Source organism: Amphiura filiformis, chromosome 14 (genome assembly GCF_039555335.1).
Source record: "Amphiura filiformis chromosome 14, Afil_fr2py, whole genome shotgun sequence".
NCBI lineage: Eukaryota > Metazoa > Echinodermata > Ophiuroidea > Amphilepidida > Amphiuridae > Amphiura > Amphiura filiformis.
The window spans coordinates 37,873,907-37,891,898 of record NC_092641.1 but is presented as its reverse complement, the minus strand read 5'-3'; the positions used below and the strand labels follow the sequence as shown (position 1 = coordinate 37,891,898).

At 35.7% G+C, this 17,992-nt stretch overlaps 1 protein-coding gene across 1 annotated transcript in view; it reads right to left on the bottom strand.

Annotated features, from left to right (window-relative positions):
* LOC140169402 (uncharacterized) overlaps positions 1–17,992 on the bottom strand; it is a 44,110-nt gene that overhangs the window by 6,814 nt on the left and 19,304 nt on the right. Inside the window, exons 17-41 of the mRNA XM_072192661.1 lie at positions 16,889–17,039; positions 16,374–16,654; positions 15,824–16,024; positions 15,262–15,403; positions 14,290–14,460; positions 13,682–14,097; positions 13,015–13,174; positions 12,563–12,778; positions 11,821–12,032; positions 10,959–11,064; positions 9,784–9,900; positions 9,236–9,371; positions 8,451–8,631; positions 7,673–7,934; positions 6,980–7,169; positions 5,858–6,179; positions 5,450–5,569; positions 4,115–4,243; positions 3,277–3,492; positions 2,720–2,857; positions 2,136–2,316; positions 1,673–1,796; positions 1,355–1,482; positions 824–966; positions 222–369 (exon numbers count right to left, since the gene is read on the bottom strand). Of these exons, the coding sequence (XP_072048762.1) occupies positions 222–369; positions 824–966; positions 1,355–1,482; positions 1,673–1,796; positions 2,136–2,316; positions 2,720–2,857; positions 3,277–3,492; positions 4,115–4,243; positions 5,450–5,569; positions 5,858–6,179; positions 6,980–7,169; positions 7,673–7,934; positions 8,451–8,631; positions 9,236–9,371; positions 9,784–9,900; positions 10,959–11,064; positions 11,821–12,032; positions 12,563–12,778; positions 13,015–13,174; positions 13,682–14,097; positions 14,290–14,460; positions 15,262–15,403; positions 15,824–16,024; positions 16,374–16,654; positions 16,889–17,039 (4,591 nt within the window). The remainder of the gene's footprint in view (positions 1–221; positions 370–823; positions 967–1,354; positions 1,483–1,672; positions 1,797–2,135; positions 2,317–2,719; positions 2,858–3,276; positions 3,493–4,114; positions 4,244–5,449; positions 5,570–5,857; positions 6,180–6,979; positions 7,170–7,672; positions 7,935–8,450; positions 8,632–9,235; positions 9,372–9,783; positions 9,901–10,958; positions 11,065–11,820; positions 12,033–12,562; positions 12,779–13,014; positions 13,175–13,681; positions 14,098–14,289; positions 14,461–15,261; positions 15,404–15,823; positions 16,025–16,373; positions 16,655–16,888; positions 17,040–17,992) is intronic.

The following is a 17,992-nucleotide window of genomic DNA, read 5'->3' as shown; positions in this document are numbered from 1 at the left end:
AAATGAAATATCATTTTACATTGATAGTTACTCTATTTTTACGGCCTGTTTAAGAAACAAGAATCAATATTGTAGCGTAGTTGTTGTATGGAGCGTATAGCCTATTATACTTTACACACTGTTATAATTTACTAATCTATTACATTATCGACAGCCATGACAAATGTATGTAATGTTCCAGCCGTTAGAGGGGTTAGGACATGGGAGGATGAACACCTTACCACCAGGGTATGTTCCTATAGCCACTTCGTAATGACTAATTGCATTCGCTCCATCAGTAAAAACATTGCCCCAAGACACGATCAGTGGTGATGTATCTGTCATGAAATCCACGTCCTGTGCAGCATTCAATGCTTTTAACTCCTTAATCTGAAATTAAACATACAACATTGCCGATTTTACCCTTTAATTCCCACTTTGTTTTATGTCATGTTATGATATGTTATGTCATCTTTACTGTTAAAAATATACCTTCAACGCTTGCCATTGTTTACCTTCCTATCTCTGTCTTACCAGCCTTCAATGAAATAATGGTATTATGACTAGCTGTATAATAATATAGTAGATTCACTATGGTCTTTTAGGAATATCAGTGGTGTTATCCCTCCGATTTTAAAAAGAGAAATTATTAAAATATATAATTATATGTATATATATAATTGTGCCAATTTATCTGCTTCAAAAATTTAATGCAAGCATGGTTTGTTATAACAACTCCCCCTGATCGATGAATAATGAAAACATGTGTACTGTATGCCACCTGAACTGCGATAGTTCAGATTAATAAAGATCACCTTCTAGGGAACTGCGACTAGCTACTTACCCGTGCACCTCGTTTAGTTGAAATAGAAGGTGGTGACGAATCAATGATAACGCCATCAGATCGGTGAACACTGTACAAATCAGCACCATGCCATGCTCGGACAAAGAAGTCGTAATGTCGTCCGGAAACAAGACTAGATTTGTCTAAAATGACATCGTTTTCATACAGAAAAAAATGTTAGACATAAAATGTATTTGTCATATCCAATGCAAGTATTGCACGAGTCATTAAAGATGTACAATGGCGATTTTGTAAAAACAAAGATAATGAATTAGCGCTATTATTACAAAGAGTGAAAACGGTCTCCTGTGACGATGTTGTTTTTTAATCAATAGTGACACATTTTGACAGAAATATCAAAATTGAATTTCCTGCGATCTTGACTTTGAACATTTTGTGAAACGAAAGCTAAAAAGCAAAACGAGTCTAAAAAACAACAAGACCTCCAACATGGCCAAAATAATCTCGAATTAGAAATCTTTTTAAATAGAATTACATGGATATAGTTTTAAAACACTTCGCGTTAATTACCTCTTGGAAGCAACAATATAGCCTTTTGCTGTAAGCCTACGTCATGCCACACTCTATCTGTGCTTGTATCAAATACACCTTCAGGTAACCCATCTAATGACGCGTGAATGCCTATGCTCCATTCAAACCTAAAGAAAAAAGTCAAGTTTCTCTCCCAATTATAAAATCTTTGTTATGTGTAAATTATCAATTTAACGGGATAATTCTTATTTTAATGTTTAGTGTTGATTGCCTGGTCCTGAACAAAAAATAATTGTTATATTGATCAGATTTGATATTAAAATCCCTTACTATTGCACTGGTATACCGCCATCTGACACAACTTTCCACACGGCAGCCATCATATTTTGTGTTGGTATGTAATCTACGTCATCAGTTTCTGCAGCAACGTCATTAGTGACGTCAGGTGATAAATCAAGCACGTCGATAACTTCTATATCAGCTGCGGAGAAAAATAAATTGAACTCATTTGCATCGTTTAGGTTACAAACCCGTTGTACATGTATTTTAATAATTGCAACAAAATAATACCAATCTGTAGATTATGAAGTATATGGCACAAAGTATTCTGACATTTGTAACTTTTTGCTGAGTTTATTGAAATAAATGTTCTAAACTTGTTCTATGGATTTTGCTTTTAATGCCACCTATTTGAAAAATAATTTTACTTGACCTCTGCCAGCATTAACAGAGGTTCAAAAGTTTTTGCTTGTGACTTTTTGCTGAACGATTGGTAGAGAGAAATCATATTTCTGTCCTCGGTAACAAAAAACACACTTACATAAAGGATGTTTAGAACAAGATCGTCCCACTGGTGGCTTACACACATGAGACGCGCAGACGCAGTGTCCTTCACATGAATTTGCAGAACAACGACGTATCAGCATTAGTGGTCCAGAATAGCTGCCAAGTTGTAGAGAGAGATCAAAAGCGGCTGCCACTCGAGCACTTTGTAAACCAACCTACAGTATTAGTAAATTAGTTTTTAATTTTGGAGAGAAATTGTTTGCAATCAAATGTTAATAATAGAGGACACCAGATGCTGTATTTGCAAATGTAAGTCATTACCGGTAAAATAAAAACAATTGCTGATAATGTTAAAACTTATAAAAGCAAAATAACCACTATCTCAAAATTAGAACAATTTAAAAAAGACAATGATTGTACTTTTGAATGTTTAGTGAATATACACCATCTGGGGAGATTATTATCTCGTGCAAGATTCCTTTTCGCGAGTGACGTCAAGCGTGTGCATTGGACCTTGTGAAAAATAATACGTGCTGGACGGTTAGCAGTACATTTAAATTGTAAAAAGAATTCTGCAAACAATTATAATATTGTTTTTCTAAAATATGGTTTACATACCCCGTTAACAGCCCATATAGTCACATAAACTTGTGATTGAGAATCGCATGAGTTTATGAGGTTAACTTGGGCTCGTTGTTGGGCGCCGTGCACTGCTGTAGGTGCGGTGGGATCATGGTCAACTACCAACGGTGTCACCTGTAATTAAGCAATGTTAAGAATACATTAGAATGAAATCCAATTCAATACAATCCAAAACAATACAATAGAAATACAATACAATGTAAAGTATTTTAGTGCAATACCGCCCAACACGAGAGAGTATCATAATTATTGGTAATAAATATATGGAATGTTATGTCATCTGGAGTATATCCGTACTACACACGGGAGAATATTTTCCTCCAAGACATTGGAGACGTTTAAGAACATTAAACTAGTGTATGTATATTTTCTACAGGCACACTGGTACGGGATGCACGTAATGAACCACGTTTCCTTAATACAGGCATTTACGACGTAAGTTTAAAGATTGAATTTCTTACACCAACGTTATTAATACTTCTACCAATTGAAAACTTATCATTTATCTCTAAAATATTTAGTTTAAAGCTCACGTTTGTCAGATCTCCAGCATTAAATTCGCTGCCCACTCTCAGAAAATAATGCGAGATTCCGGAGTGTACATCATTGAATCCAAACCACGCGAGATTTAACACACAGTTGTTGTCGTCTTTGCCCCATGTCATCCATCCGTCTAAATGACTTTCTAGATCTGTTGTATGGTCGTTTCTAGTGGCAAAAATACCAACAGAGGGCGGGCTAGAATCCATCTATTACCAAGACAAATTTTGAGATAAAATAAAAGTACAATTTTAGAGCCACAAAAATAAGACAGCAAAATTTGAAGCTTTCAATTGTCTAGTAATCAATGTGTTCATTTACATTACATTCTCTTACGGTATGCTTCGACTATATTTATAATATATTTACGTATTTATAAATACCCACGTGACCACATCCTTGCTGCCATAACAGCTTGTAGACAGTAAGTCTCGAAGTGACATTCTACATAGCGGGTACATTTGAATGTTAAGGCAGTAAACAACGCAAGTCTGTGCAGCAAAATGGTCTATTTTGTTCAACTTTATATATTGTACACGTTTCCTTCGATAAATATATTTTTTATATGTATATTTATATAGATATAAACCGTGTTATATCGTTTCATATCAGATGGCTAAGAACAATAAGATTGCATGAACTTTTTTTCTTAAGGTTTAAGAATTAGGGTTAAGATTAGGGCTTATGTTATAGGTTTGGTAAGATAAAGTTAAGGATATAGGGTTAGTAACTAAGTTATTGTGTTTTCGGATTAATGAGGCTTCGGACTATCGACCTGTAACCCATAAATTTATCGACACTGGCTTTATACAAAAATCTTCCAATTCTTACCTTAAAGTTAAATGTGTGAAGTGCTGTACATAGCCTTGCCCCATTACATGCCATCACACCGACTGTATACTCACTACCATCGTGAAGGAATAGGTTGGTGAAAGTATATTGGCTTTCTGTACCACCAATCTGTGGAAATATAAGTTAATATAAACCAAACAGTGAATGGACTATTCCAGTTGAGCTCTATGCACCATAAGTAAGACATGACCTTAATCTTCCATACAGGGGATTACCTGAATGGGTGGCTCCATTTAAATTCTACATCCCCTATATAGCATATTAAGGACATGTCCCAGCAAACACAAAAACGAAATAAGTTGTATTTTGCGTTTTGGTTTAGGTAAAAACGTTTTAATAACATTAAAATGTCGGGTTATATAAAGGTCATGAAATCGTTTTAAAACGTTTTGTATGAAAACACAGCACAACAATATTTTTAAAATGTTTTCGAAATGTCATTGTAAACTACGGTATTGTTGCAAACATTTTTGGCCAAATATTTTGTCAACACTTAAATAACATTATGTTAAAATATTTGCACCCAGCAAACACAGAAATGTTCTTAAAATGTTTTTTACAAAACGTTTAAATGTCGGATTATATAAAGGTCGTGAAAACATTTTTAAAACGTTATTGTAAATATTTTGGTCAAACATTTTTTGCAAAATATTTTTTCAACCCCAAAATAACATTCTGTTTAGAATGATTTGTACCAAGTTTCCACAAATTTTTTGAAACGTTTTTATACCCTTTATATAACCCTGTAAAACATCTGTGTTTGCTGTGCAGTAAATTACCAACAATAGGTGGTGTATGGGTTTCCACTGGAATAGCCCAATACGTTTGTTGCAATCCTAATGTGGTTATATTTATTTAGTCATGATTGGGTTCCCTTTAGTCTTGTAGGTAAAATTTAAACAAATATATTTAATAAGAGGCGACTTTTTTAGTACCTTCGATTGATAAGACTTTATTATAACCACAGCCCCCGCCAAGCGATTAAGACTAGAGTTAGGTTTTAGGGTAAAGAGTTTGGGTTTAGGGCAAAGCCGCAAGATTACGGTAATAATTGGGGTTGGAATTGAGGTGGTGACCATTTTCTGCTATATCGTTGCTCCCTTCTATGACATATCCAATACTTATAATCGTTTACAATGTTCCTTTAAAGCGTTAGCCATCGCGTGTACGCGCGCGGCGCCAAGTATGCGAATAGGACATTGTGCAAAATCATACGCGCTCGACGGTGAGCCAAATATATCACACATTTTATCGAAAAGTTCGCGTGTGTTTAACCAACCAGCGCAAACAAGCTTCTTGATCTTGTTTCATTACCTTAACTGGTATCATATCAACATCATCATTATGATTTGATAAAATAGACACATATTGACTGCCGATAGAACTCTCTGGATCGTAGAACTTCCATAGAATGGATACCACTGACCGCATAACCTGAAAGCAAAGCAGAATGCGATCATTCACCTTTTACGGTCATAACACTGTTTAGAGAAACAACATAATCCAACAATTTTTATTTTCAATAAACATGAAAAAATACCTTACAGTAGCTGATCTAATTCAAAAGTATTTATACATAAATTTACGGTCTTCTGGTTCTAATAATTGGTTAAATAATGCAGGGTTTCCATCAAGTTACAATACGTGAGCAAAAACGCACCAAAGCTTTCGTATTATTCGTATTGTAAGACGTATTATGCCTAATTGCTATGATTAACATACCTGTGTTCCGTTTAAAATAACCCCTCTGGAAGTATCTATCCTCGGAAACTCTTCAATTTCAGGAGGTGTGTCATCTACTTTAAATCCATTTGATATACTCTCACTCCACAGACCTGCACGGTTTACTGCTCTTACTGTTACGTACATAGTGTTATTGACCGGTAGAGGATCAGTAACAGAGACGAGGGCGCTCTCAGTAAGATGAATCCGTTTGGTAGCCAAGATATCCGCTCCTCCTTGAGTTGTTCCGACTCGCCATTCAAAGTGAGATAATTGTGATTGTGAATCGTGAAATCCCCACCAATGTGCTGAAATCAGGGTTCTGTTGTTTTATATCAAAAGGTTTATAAGGTTATATAGCAAGATTCATCGTGACAAAACCAAAACTCTTTGCAGACCTAACAGTTTCGGCCATCTCATCTTGGTTGAAGACAATCATCGAAATGAACGAAGTCGATCCGTCCTTTTTATTGATTGATCACAAACAAAGGGCGAACTTTCGTCCAGAAGGGGTAATGTAATAGTAAAAATGCGTCCCTCACCTCATGGTGTTTGGGGCTCTTTTCCTTATCCAGAAGGATTCCTTGATGTGGCGTGATCATATATCACATTAAGGTTTTAGCTCTATCCCAATGTTTGATTTGGATTGTTGGCAAGTAAAATATTCCTTTACTTTTAACTACTTTGTTGGTTTTTTTGTTTGTTTGATTTGTTTTGTTCACCAGTTGACCAGTTTCACACACACACACACACCCCCACACACACACACACACGTGGAGTCACGAGTCACACAAGGGATCTCATGAATGCAATCGGTTGTACAAAAAGAATCTCCTTTGTACTCAGGTAGCATGAGCATCATTGCTCTTCCTTGGTTTCTTCACCTGTTTCTTGTCCCTCTTGCATTTTCCGTAATTAAAGGTATACTCAAGATAGCCACATTGTTCAAGGGTTTGAAATGGTAAGGCCAGTTTAAAAAGTACATTGTTTTGTCAAGGTAAACCTAAAATTATGTAATACCTAATGAGCTCATTCAGGAATTCAGAGGTTAATTTTTACCTAGCCATATATATATAAACGAAGTATTATAAGTATACACTTTTATAGTAAAAGTCCAATTACCTTGATGCTTGATAATTTACATCCATTCCACCTGGATGTCCGTCATAGACATGACCACGTGATGGTGGCGTGTTGTCCAATAAGATTCCATCAGAAGAGACTGAAGAGCAGAGATCAGCAGCATTACACGCAGTCACAGTCACATAGTACACGAGTCCCGGTACAAGATTTAGATTATTGTGTGAAATCTCTATGTATAATATAAAAAGGGGTCCTTGTGTTAACAAACTGGAATAAAGTTCATGTAAAGAAAAAAATATTCATCTAGAAATCGCTACATTAGGTCCGCCATGACCTTCATCTCTAGCCAACCAAATAAATTTGACACCCTATCCTCTACATAACATCCCTACCCATTTACCATTTAACAACCACCAACATAACCACGTTGGATATTTTGGCAAAATATGATAGTAATGTAGACTTTCCAGACTTCGGATCACCTTGCAAAAATGCAGGACCATCACACATAATACAGTTGTAACGTACCATACTCGGTCATCGGGCCAAACTCACATCCCGCACATACACGCACCCCACCACCTATCCCCACACCCAACCCACCCCCACACCCACAATCCAAATCCCATACACAGATCTATTTATAACCATTTGAAATAGTTTACATTAACTATTTGAGTTTCAGACCTCCATAAAAATGCATGCAGGAACCTAATCAAAGGACTGACTAACCTGTAGTATACCCAACATCTCTGTCAGGGAGCACGTCATCACATCCAGCACAAGATCCTACACGCCACGTGTAACCTATGACACCTGTATGGGCATCATGAAACCCTTCCCATGAAGCATATAAGACTTTGGTATTCACTTGGAAATCTTGGTCAGTTAAAGTTACGTTACCATCGTAGACGTGTCCGGCAATTGGAGGAGAAGATTCCACTCTAAAAGCCCCAAAAGTTTGAAGACTTGATAAGCCGACCCTGTTGATTACCTGCAGAAAGAGAAAGGTCATAATTTTGGAGTAAAGATGAGCTTTGTACTTCATGCCTCGTTCCCTGGCAAAAATATAAATTGCGATTTCACAATATTGAAAGCAGCGATATCAGTCTGTTGTTGTTTTTGGCACTACTTGATTACCTGATTTATTGTAGTCATCAGTTTTTCATTCTTTATTGAACAGATTAAAGAGAGATTAAGTTAATCATTAGCAGTTACCACAAGCGTGGCCCGGGCAGCGTGGTTTCCTTCAAAGCTCAACATTACCCGTTGCAAACTGTTCACTCTGTGGTGTATATCTCTTGGCAGGGACGAGGGATGACAATACATTCCTGTCTTTGTCATTTTTGCTGCCACTCATGATTGAGGTTCTTGGGCTTCGGTCCGGGTTGCGGTGCATGAAACTGTTTTATGTAGCCATACGTTGCTTATTGGCTTTTGTGCACAGAAATTGAGATATCAATAGTGGATATGAAGCAAGCCCGGAATATGATGCAAATGAATGTCTTACCTTTATTGTTATGTAATATGCGTGGCCTTCATGAAGCTTAAGAAGTTCATCAGGCTCGGTGTTTGCCGCTGCTGTAATAGATTTTGTGAATTTCCTGATATTCGAATGACCTGGCTGTGATCCAATTGCCCAAAGGTAATGTGCAATGTTACTCTCCGGATCAGAAAATATGCTCCGCCATCTGTCGATTTTAGTGTCAAAACAAATAATGTCAGTACCGGTTGATCTTACAAAATATACTAATACAAATCAGGGACCTATCCATACGATCCATACCACTTCGGATGATAAAATATGCCCGACATGCTGATTATTACGACAAAGGAACTTTATCACGCTACATTGTATGCATTGGGAGACTGTGCAAATGTAGGCAATTTTAATAATAGTTCTTTTAATCAGCATCCCTGTTATACTCCAAAGGACAGAAAAAGCTGAATCACATTATTATAACGTGATACACCTTATACAAGTTTTATTAAAATGATTGATACCCATCAGTTTGCATTGATAGTGGATAAGTCTGACACATCAAAATTCAACGAAAATATCTAAATTATTTGTAGATTAATTGTTCAACAAGATATGAAGTATACATTCTGGACATTTCAAGCGTGTTTAGTGTTGCATTTGAAAGATGCAGGCTTTTCAATAAACATCCAAATTGATAGGTACCAATCATTTGATACAGTCTGTAGATTATGATGTTATATCACATTTAAACTATTTAATTTAATTTAAGTTTAATTTACACAGACAATAGTGTAAAGGATTTGTAAACTTACATGGCTGACACGTGGTTTGTTGATGTAATGAAGTTACCGCCAATGTTAACGTTGCCTGGCATGATTAATGGTGGCGTGGTATCCACAGTAATTGCAGGGGATGTTGAGTGTGTAGAGAGGCCAACGAAATCGGTTGCTGTTTATATATAATTAAATTAATTTATCCATTTATCATATTTCGCAATATTATTATTGCAGATCCATGACATGCGATCAGTGATCATCTTATTTAACGTCACCAAACGTCTGGATTATACTTTTCGAATAATCTTGTCATTCAGTTAGTAAGCTTCTTGTCTTCGTTTGTTGTACTCTCAATACAGAATCATTCTAGACTCTAGCATGTGCAGGGAATAATAAATTAAGATCAGTTTCCTTTTTATGTGTGATTTTGCGTGAGTTGTTGGTATTAGTTAAGTATGAACCGTTGAAATAATAGAGTATATGATATTTTAATCATGTTAATTGGTTTGTTTGTGTCAGTGATTTATACATGTGAATATGTCTGACTTCACAGAAGACATGAAGAAAATAAACAGTGATATTACCTCTTACTGTTGCGTAATACCTGTGTCCATTCTGCAGCCTGAGGTTTCGAATGATGGCGCTATTGGTTATTCCAACATGTATGTACGATTGGATGTCACTGCCCCCAGGTGAGGAACCTTAAAAAAAGATTTTTTTTTTGGATAAAATAACAAAATAAAATAAAGAAGTTTAACTATAACCCTTAACCTTTTAATACAGTGTTTAACCCTCGAAGTATTCCTTAAGGGTACACGATGTATTGTTGGTCGAAGCAGCCAAAAAATCGATCAAATTATTGAAAAATAACACTTTGATATTTTGCAAAAAAAATTCTACAAATCATATACTTTGAAAACGTGCTTGATTTGTTGTTCTTAATAAGTTATGTACGTTTTACAAAAATGTTGTTCTTTCAGCCCTCTTTACAACAAAACTCAAGAACCACAGGACCTTCTACACGCTCGCTATGAAATGATCAATGCAATTTTTGCCAAAGCTCACTACCATTCGCAAGATACTGCAAACTACCAAATCGTAACAGATTAGAATATCTTAAACTTGTTAACTAGACACGCTAAAATATCTAGAGAACGTTTATCGCGAATTGGATTTTGGCATGAGGGTGAAATACGTCAAAGGCAAAATGCCTATGCTTGGAAATTAAGTGGTCAAATATTAACAGTAGAAAAGGTGTGTCATGCTAGAAGCAATTTTGCCCAGAATACAGTCGGATGTGTTAATGCCCTTTCTTTCGCCTGCAATGTTAAATACAATTAATTGTTCCAGGGTTTTGAAATGGAATGTCGCCTCTCAAATTTAAAACAAAACCATAGTCAACAGAGACTTCACGGTTGGTAGTGTACAGCATGATCATTCAATGGATATGGAAGAAGAATTAGATGAAATAATAATAAGAGCAATTTAAAACGCGCCTGGTATGCACAAAACTCCAAAGTTATATCCACATGTCATGAAACGTAAACAATTGACACTACCATCTACGAAAGTTAAAAACTACGTTTAATACTAATAGACTTGTTGTCAATGGGATAAACAAACTCTTGAAATACTGGTTCTATGTTTAACTGGATCATCATTCTGTAATAAGAGTCAAAATTATTAATAGGTTTGAGCTAGGAAGATTTTCCAGAGAATTTTGTTTTACAATAAACTAACAACAGAACTATAGGCATACCTATTGCAATCTCATAGTGCTTGATTCCAGAATGATGTGGGGATCTTGCGTACTCTTCCACATCAACGAACGAATCCCATTGTACCACCACTTCCGATGTAGATATCTGAATAATGTAAAATAGAGTTTCGAGATGGTTTATTAGAACATCGGGTTGATATTTTTGGATAAATTACGCGAAGATGGACACCTTAAGCATATATTTCAAATATCAAACCTTCAACAGATGTAAAAGCTAAGCATACTTGTAATATTAGAAGAATAACTGTAAATTCGCTTTGAAATATAGTAGCAAAAAACATGTGTTCCAAATGTGTTTATTTGAGACAAAACTGCCATATCCAAACCCTATGTACCTATTAATACTAATATCGCATGAGTTTCAGTTTCATTTTCATGAGTACCTTTTACTCAGGCACGTATTAATTGGCCTTGTAGCGCTAGCGGTGCCCGACAAGTACCAGATGGCTCTTTTTATCGTACCCTTAGCATTTGCTCAGTGTTTTCCTTTGTATTTAAATGAAAAACGATAACACTTTGCAAATGTTAATTATTATGCTTGATACATGTATTACATCTCCAAGGTGTGACAGATAAATACACAAGTGGGTACCGATAGCGCTATAGGGCCGAATTCAACGTGGTGCCTTCGCCATGCTGACTTGTAGAGCGGCGATTTCTGTATGAAAAACTGTCAATTCAGTTGGTATTTTCAGGTTGAAAAATATATACTGTAATGCGATTCAAACCATGCAGTGTTTAAGCAAGCAACATTCTTGTTGGGACCAATTCCAGGTGTGTTCACTATTATTGCGGCACCCTTTATATCTGGTTACAAGTTATAATAGCAAAGTAATCATACCTGATATCTATTATCACTGTTCCATCCAATCCAAACATTTCCTGCTAATGGTGGAGTTGTATCCACAACAACACCATCGCTACAAGCTGATATCGTGTCGACGTTTTCAGTCCATTTTTCGTGTTTTATCGTAGTTGTAACACCATGGATACATACAATATAACGTTTTCCATGGCTTAGGTTTAAGTCTTTAATATTGATGAAGTTATCCTCTGAAAACAAAACACAAAAGTGCACAGCATTTCAGCTCATTACTTTTTATCAAGATGCGAACTATACAGCACTAGAGCTTCTACATTCTACGTACAATATGATTACATAACTATAACCTACTAAATTCAAGACTGCTATTTTACTTTTTTTAATCTTCCTACGTGTAGTCCACAAGCCGACTTAGGTGTAAACTTTTTAGAGGAGTATTTTGGAGGACCAAAACCAGTCCTTCATATGCTCCATCATCTTGTAACTTTGATTCCTCCATTTGATCCCGTCCAAAATTCTATACACCCTGCCACATAATAACATGAGCTCCTCGTTATAGCAAAGGACATGAAATATATAACAATCTATCACATCCCAGCTTTACGTTTTTTGTTCTGGATTTGATCCGGGATTAGATCTGCAGCTACAATCACAATTGAGGAAAATATTCCCATGCATCACGATTTGAGCATTTACAATGCTTTAATTTTTGACTATATATCTCATTTGGTTAAATCGTGGCTTATCATTTAGATCATACCTGTTTCCCCACATTTTAGAGCCATTGGATGTTCACATGGATCATTTGGCAATATCCGTAGTCCAGCATAGTCGAAACTTTGTGTGTCTTCAATGACTGCCCATGTATATTGTTCATTCCTTAAAGATGACCACACAGCTGATATGGTACTGCTACTAGGGGTATAATCACGATCTGGTTTGGTCCACATACTGTACTTTTCCAAATTAACTTCTGCTAAGATATACAAAATTTATACAATATTATATAACAATCAAGTTTATTACGTTGTTTGATTGAATACAAAATTGTATTTAAGAGGGACGCGTTAGTAGTGTAGAGTATTATTACCAATGTCTGTACCAAAAATTACGATTGCAAGCGGAAATATAGTTGTAAAGTTGAAAAAATATCCGACATATTTTGTAATGGAAACATAGGGATATCAGATGTTGATTGCAGCGAGTACTTACGATAAGCATCGATGACAATCTGTTGTTGTTTTATAGCATCACAATCTCTGACATCTGTGAAGATCGTTGCAGACAAGCCAACCTGATTGATACATCTCAATGCGATTTGGTAACAAGAAAGTCTACTCAACTGATGTGGAAAGAAAGCTTTGAATCTCACCTAGAAAAAACAGTAATTTCGGTTTGTAAAATGAATATGTTTTAACTTTTAATTAGTTAGGCTACACCAATCGTCAGTCAATAACATTTATTATTATTTTTGGAATTCTTCTGTGGTCGTCTCTATCCGTCTTATCTCCTGCCAATTTTTGTCTCTTCTCCTTTTCCGTCTTCTTATACCATTCTCTTCTTTCTCCCCGTTTTTCTCTTCCTCTTCTTTGGAATCTCCTCGTAATTTATAGAGGTTGTGCATATGACGTATCAATACCGTAAATATGGCGGACTACTCAATGTATTCAACAAAAGCATGATTGCAATCTACCACGACAGTTCGTCTCACACATATAACAAATGCACTACGATCAAATAGGTTGATGACAAATTTGATTGAATGGATTGCACTGCGTCATGATTACGGTGAAGGACACTGGTTCAAATCCAATTTTTGGAGCCAATCAATTATTTCACGCACAACCTCTGTACAAAACATCATATCGTATATACATACCCATTCTACGCTCTCAATTGTGCCATCCACTGTCTGCCATTGTGATACGAAGTGTTTCTTCATACCAATATCTTCAACAAGGGCCCACTCATATACAAACGTTATCATCGTTCCAGTACTTTTACGTATTTCGGTTTGCGCAAAAGGTTGAAAGGCAACGCGTATTTCCGTTCCTTCTGCTGACTCATCAACCGATTCCGTTCTTATAACACCAGATGAAGGCGGGTTTGATATTACCCAGAATCCATTGGAAGCTATATCGTGGAAACACACAGCCAAGTGACAGAGTCGAATCTTAGACCGATAATGCCCGCCAGGTTGCAGAAATAAATCTGCTTCTTTGTGGTGTGTTGCAAGACCTAAATCTTGAAAATCGACGATTGTCTCCCATTGTTTTTGTACAGCATCACCGACATCTACAAATGTAATATAATCATTGACAAACGACAATTACTCTCTTAAAATCCGCATTACTTTAAGAATCAATATTTCACTGACTCTTACCAAAGTTAATGCCACTGTAATGTACTTATTATGTCCAGCATTTATTTGTCCTTAATCAATTTATGCAAACCTAAATTGTATGTTCTTCCAAATTCTCATATCACCTTTTTCCGTCTCCTGTTCAAGACTCCAAAGCGCGTGTGTAATAAATGGACTCATCGCTTCCGGAATGCTCCAGTAACCTTCAGCGAAAGACGTAGACATCTGGAAATCCCCGTTCTCTTCACACTTAGGATAAAAGATCTTCTCGTGATGAATTGTGCTTTGAGGTAAACCTGTAGATAAAGTTGCAACATAATATAAATAAATCATTTAAAAGAAATAAGGCGGAAGAACAAAGGCGTTTACACACTGTAAGATGGTCATTGTAATACTGATGAAGCCACGGTTGTTTGATGCATGCAAATCAGAGTCATTTTAACAACATGTGACCAATGACTGTGCTATTGATCTTAAATCTTGTTTGCATACAAGGGACAGTCACGTGTATATTGACATTAAAACAGAAGAAAAATTAATTTAAAAAAAACAATGCCATTTATTTTAAAAAAACTTTTATCATGAAATGAAAGGAATAATCCATATTATTTGTAAATTAAAAATATACATAAATAGCGCCCTCAATTTTCACACAAATAATACAGTTTATAGAATAAAGATTATCACAAAAAGCAGAAAAAGATTAATAACTTTATAAAGAATTGAAAATAGCTTTTAAGTATCTGTGCATATTAGTATAATTGCTTTTGCTATGATTATCCAGGTCTAGAATTGAAAGTTATCTGATGTTTTGCTACAAAATACTAATAAAATAATAACATCAAACAACCGTAGAGTTACAAAATACTATGACTAAAGATTAGAACGTGCCAATTAAACCTATTGTAATGGATCTCCTGCTGTATAATGGTGCCCTCCCTCTGTACTGTCATACATGTTAACAATGTTAATGTTGTTTCTTCCATAGAGATATTATTGGGAAATTTGCTGTCATAATTATCATCATTTAATCCTATGTTTACTCACAAGTCGTATATATTGGGTGCTATTTTACGTTCTTTATATTCCTTATTTACCTTGAGACATGTTACTACACTTGACACCGTCGTATATCTCCACTCCTAATAATGAACTATTTTCCTGTAAAACTTTGACTCCATCTGACGTCACTATTACAGACCCGATATTAGTCATTGCTTCAACGGTTACATAGTATATCTGAATTTAATATAAATACAGCAAAGCATTACATACAATCAAATTGAAAGGGTGTTGTTTCTATCAATACACACATGTATTGGTCTTGCTATAAGTCGAACAATATTGTGCTCAACTTTGTCTTAAATGTTTAAAAAACACACAAAGCTTGACCAATAAGTGTGTGTATTGTGCTCATTTCATGCAATTTTCTATCAGTAAGCCCATCACAGTATTTTATCGCTGGTTTTCAATTGGGACCCCAGGGTCGGTCCGATGTATATACATACAACTTTGCGTCCGTTGCGTGATTGTGAAACGTCAGTTTTTCGCCATTATTGTTATAATCTCACGATAAACTGGTAGTAATATCCTCCACTTGAATCCGATCCCCTTCGCATTATTATTTCAAAGTTATACGTACCGAGCCCAACAACTTACTTGAAAATATTCTAAACTCAGTCCACTTTGTTGGAAGAATGTGGCATTTCCAACGTCAACAAACCCATTTGTGACGTTATCTCCGCCAGGAGTTGACCCAACGGCGACCCTATAAGTAACGTATTGATGGGGATGCTCAAAACCATACCAGGTAGCTTCTATTGAGGTAGTGGAAGTTTGCACATCAATATCTTTTGGTCCCTAGATAATTATAACAAGATAACGAATGTATTTAAAACTCCAGTAGCCAGGTATATAAGCAGTTGACCAATTTGGTGATCGTTTTTCTTTTCTATGCAAACATGTAAGTATCGTTCAATCCATTTGAATACAGATTCAGCTTTGCACATTCTTCATTATTTCATTGTGAAACGCACAGAAAAATGTAAAGGTTATATCAAAGCCCAGGTAACTTAAGCTCAAGACAAAATTACAACTTACCTCCTTCATCAAATCATAGTGGGTGGAATTTGTTTCGAATCGGTCGTATCACTTTAATAATATTATTGATTAATACAATAACATACACTTAACGTAACCATAAACTTACACTAAACTCGTTTCCATTATTCTGATCAATTGATACTTCCAAGACAACTCCCTCGCTTGGCAATTGTTGGATATGGTGATATTGATTCGATGTTGCGATTACTGACAGACCAACATGATTCGTAGCTTTGATGGATGCGTAGTAAATATGGTTGGCATGAATATCCCATTCTAATGACGTCATAGGTACGATTACGCAATTCGAATCTTTGTAACATTCTTCTACCGTGTAGAAATCGATATCATTGAACATTAATGTCTCAGTACTTTGTTCTGAATGACCTGAAAATTAAAATAAATATATTAAAAGACCTTAATTAAATATTTTACAGACTTGTCACGACTTACTTTGGATATTCTGATCAAACTTTTCCTTTCTTTTGCTTCTTCTCTCTCCTCCTCCTTCTTGTTCTGCTCTTTTCTTCTTTCTGTTTTCCTTCTTTCTTTATTTTATCATTTCTTCTTCATGAAGTCATATTATTTGTCACTTTTGTCGACTGTATTTTAAACTCATACCAATAGCAACATGAAATTGGAGAACAGCGTCTTCATCATCAAGAAAATCTTGTCTTCTGAATTCGACAATCAAGTCATCCACTTGTGCACGCAATATTATGTGTCCCATAAATTCCGGTGGTGTAAGGTCTATCATAACAGGACCCAGTACCTGGCAACAAAATGTGTAAATACGTACATAACGCATTCATTAAATATCAAAGCACTGCTGTTTACAATGAGTACTCCTGGTAATAAATATTGTTAAAAATGCGTTGCTACGGTATTTTAGAATCAATGATTAAGTACTTCAAATATATTGAGAGGACTATTGGCTTATTTTTTCTACAGAATACGAAAAACAGTGGCGTGGAGGGTATAGTTGAGCCCCCGATTCGAACCCTTGTCTCTTAATGAGTTTGTACATGCTTACAGTCAGGTGTGATCAGCATTATGGTGGTATCTTATCTCACGTCATCTAGCTATTTCACTCAGAGGAGTTTTATAACTTAATGTGAACCCATATTGGACACATGTGGAAGTCCATACTGCAAGGTATGATGAAATCCACTTCATTTCCCATAGAAAATCAGTGTTAAGTGGCTAAGATTTTCCTTTCATTTACCTCATTAGTTCGGCTTATAATGAACAGAAAACTTTCCTGACAATTATTACTAATATTTTATAACATTTGGCAAACAATAATCAAATTGAAATTTGACCAAAATCGTATATTAAGGCTCGTAGTGTTGAATTGCTTTTCGAAACGGTTGAATAAAGTTGATGTGTTCAAGCGTACCGAATGCAGCGTTCAAGTCAAGCAGAACAATGGAGACAAGTCTCTTAATAGTCAATTTTACTATTAATTTCCCTCATTATTTAGGCTGTTTCAGTGTTTTAAAAATAACACGACAGTCGGACTAAAAGGGGTGCATGGGAGCATAGTTGTTTTAAAAGATGCTCGGCAGTATATCTGAAATTACTGGAGAGGGAGATAATTTTGCAGAAGTTTGTTCTTTTAAAATACATTGAAATAACAAATGGTACGAATGAGCAAAATATGGATCGCTTCTCAAAGACCAAAACTCATTTTCTATCGTCTTTTTTTCTAAATAACAAGACGTG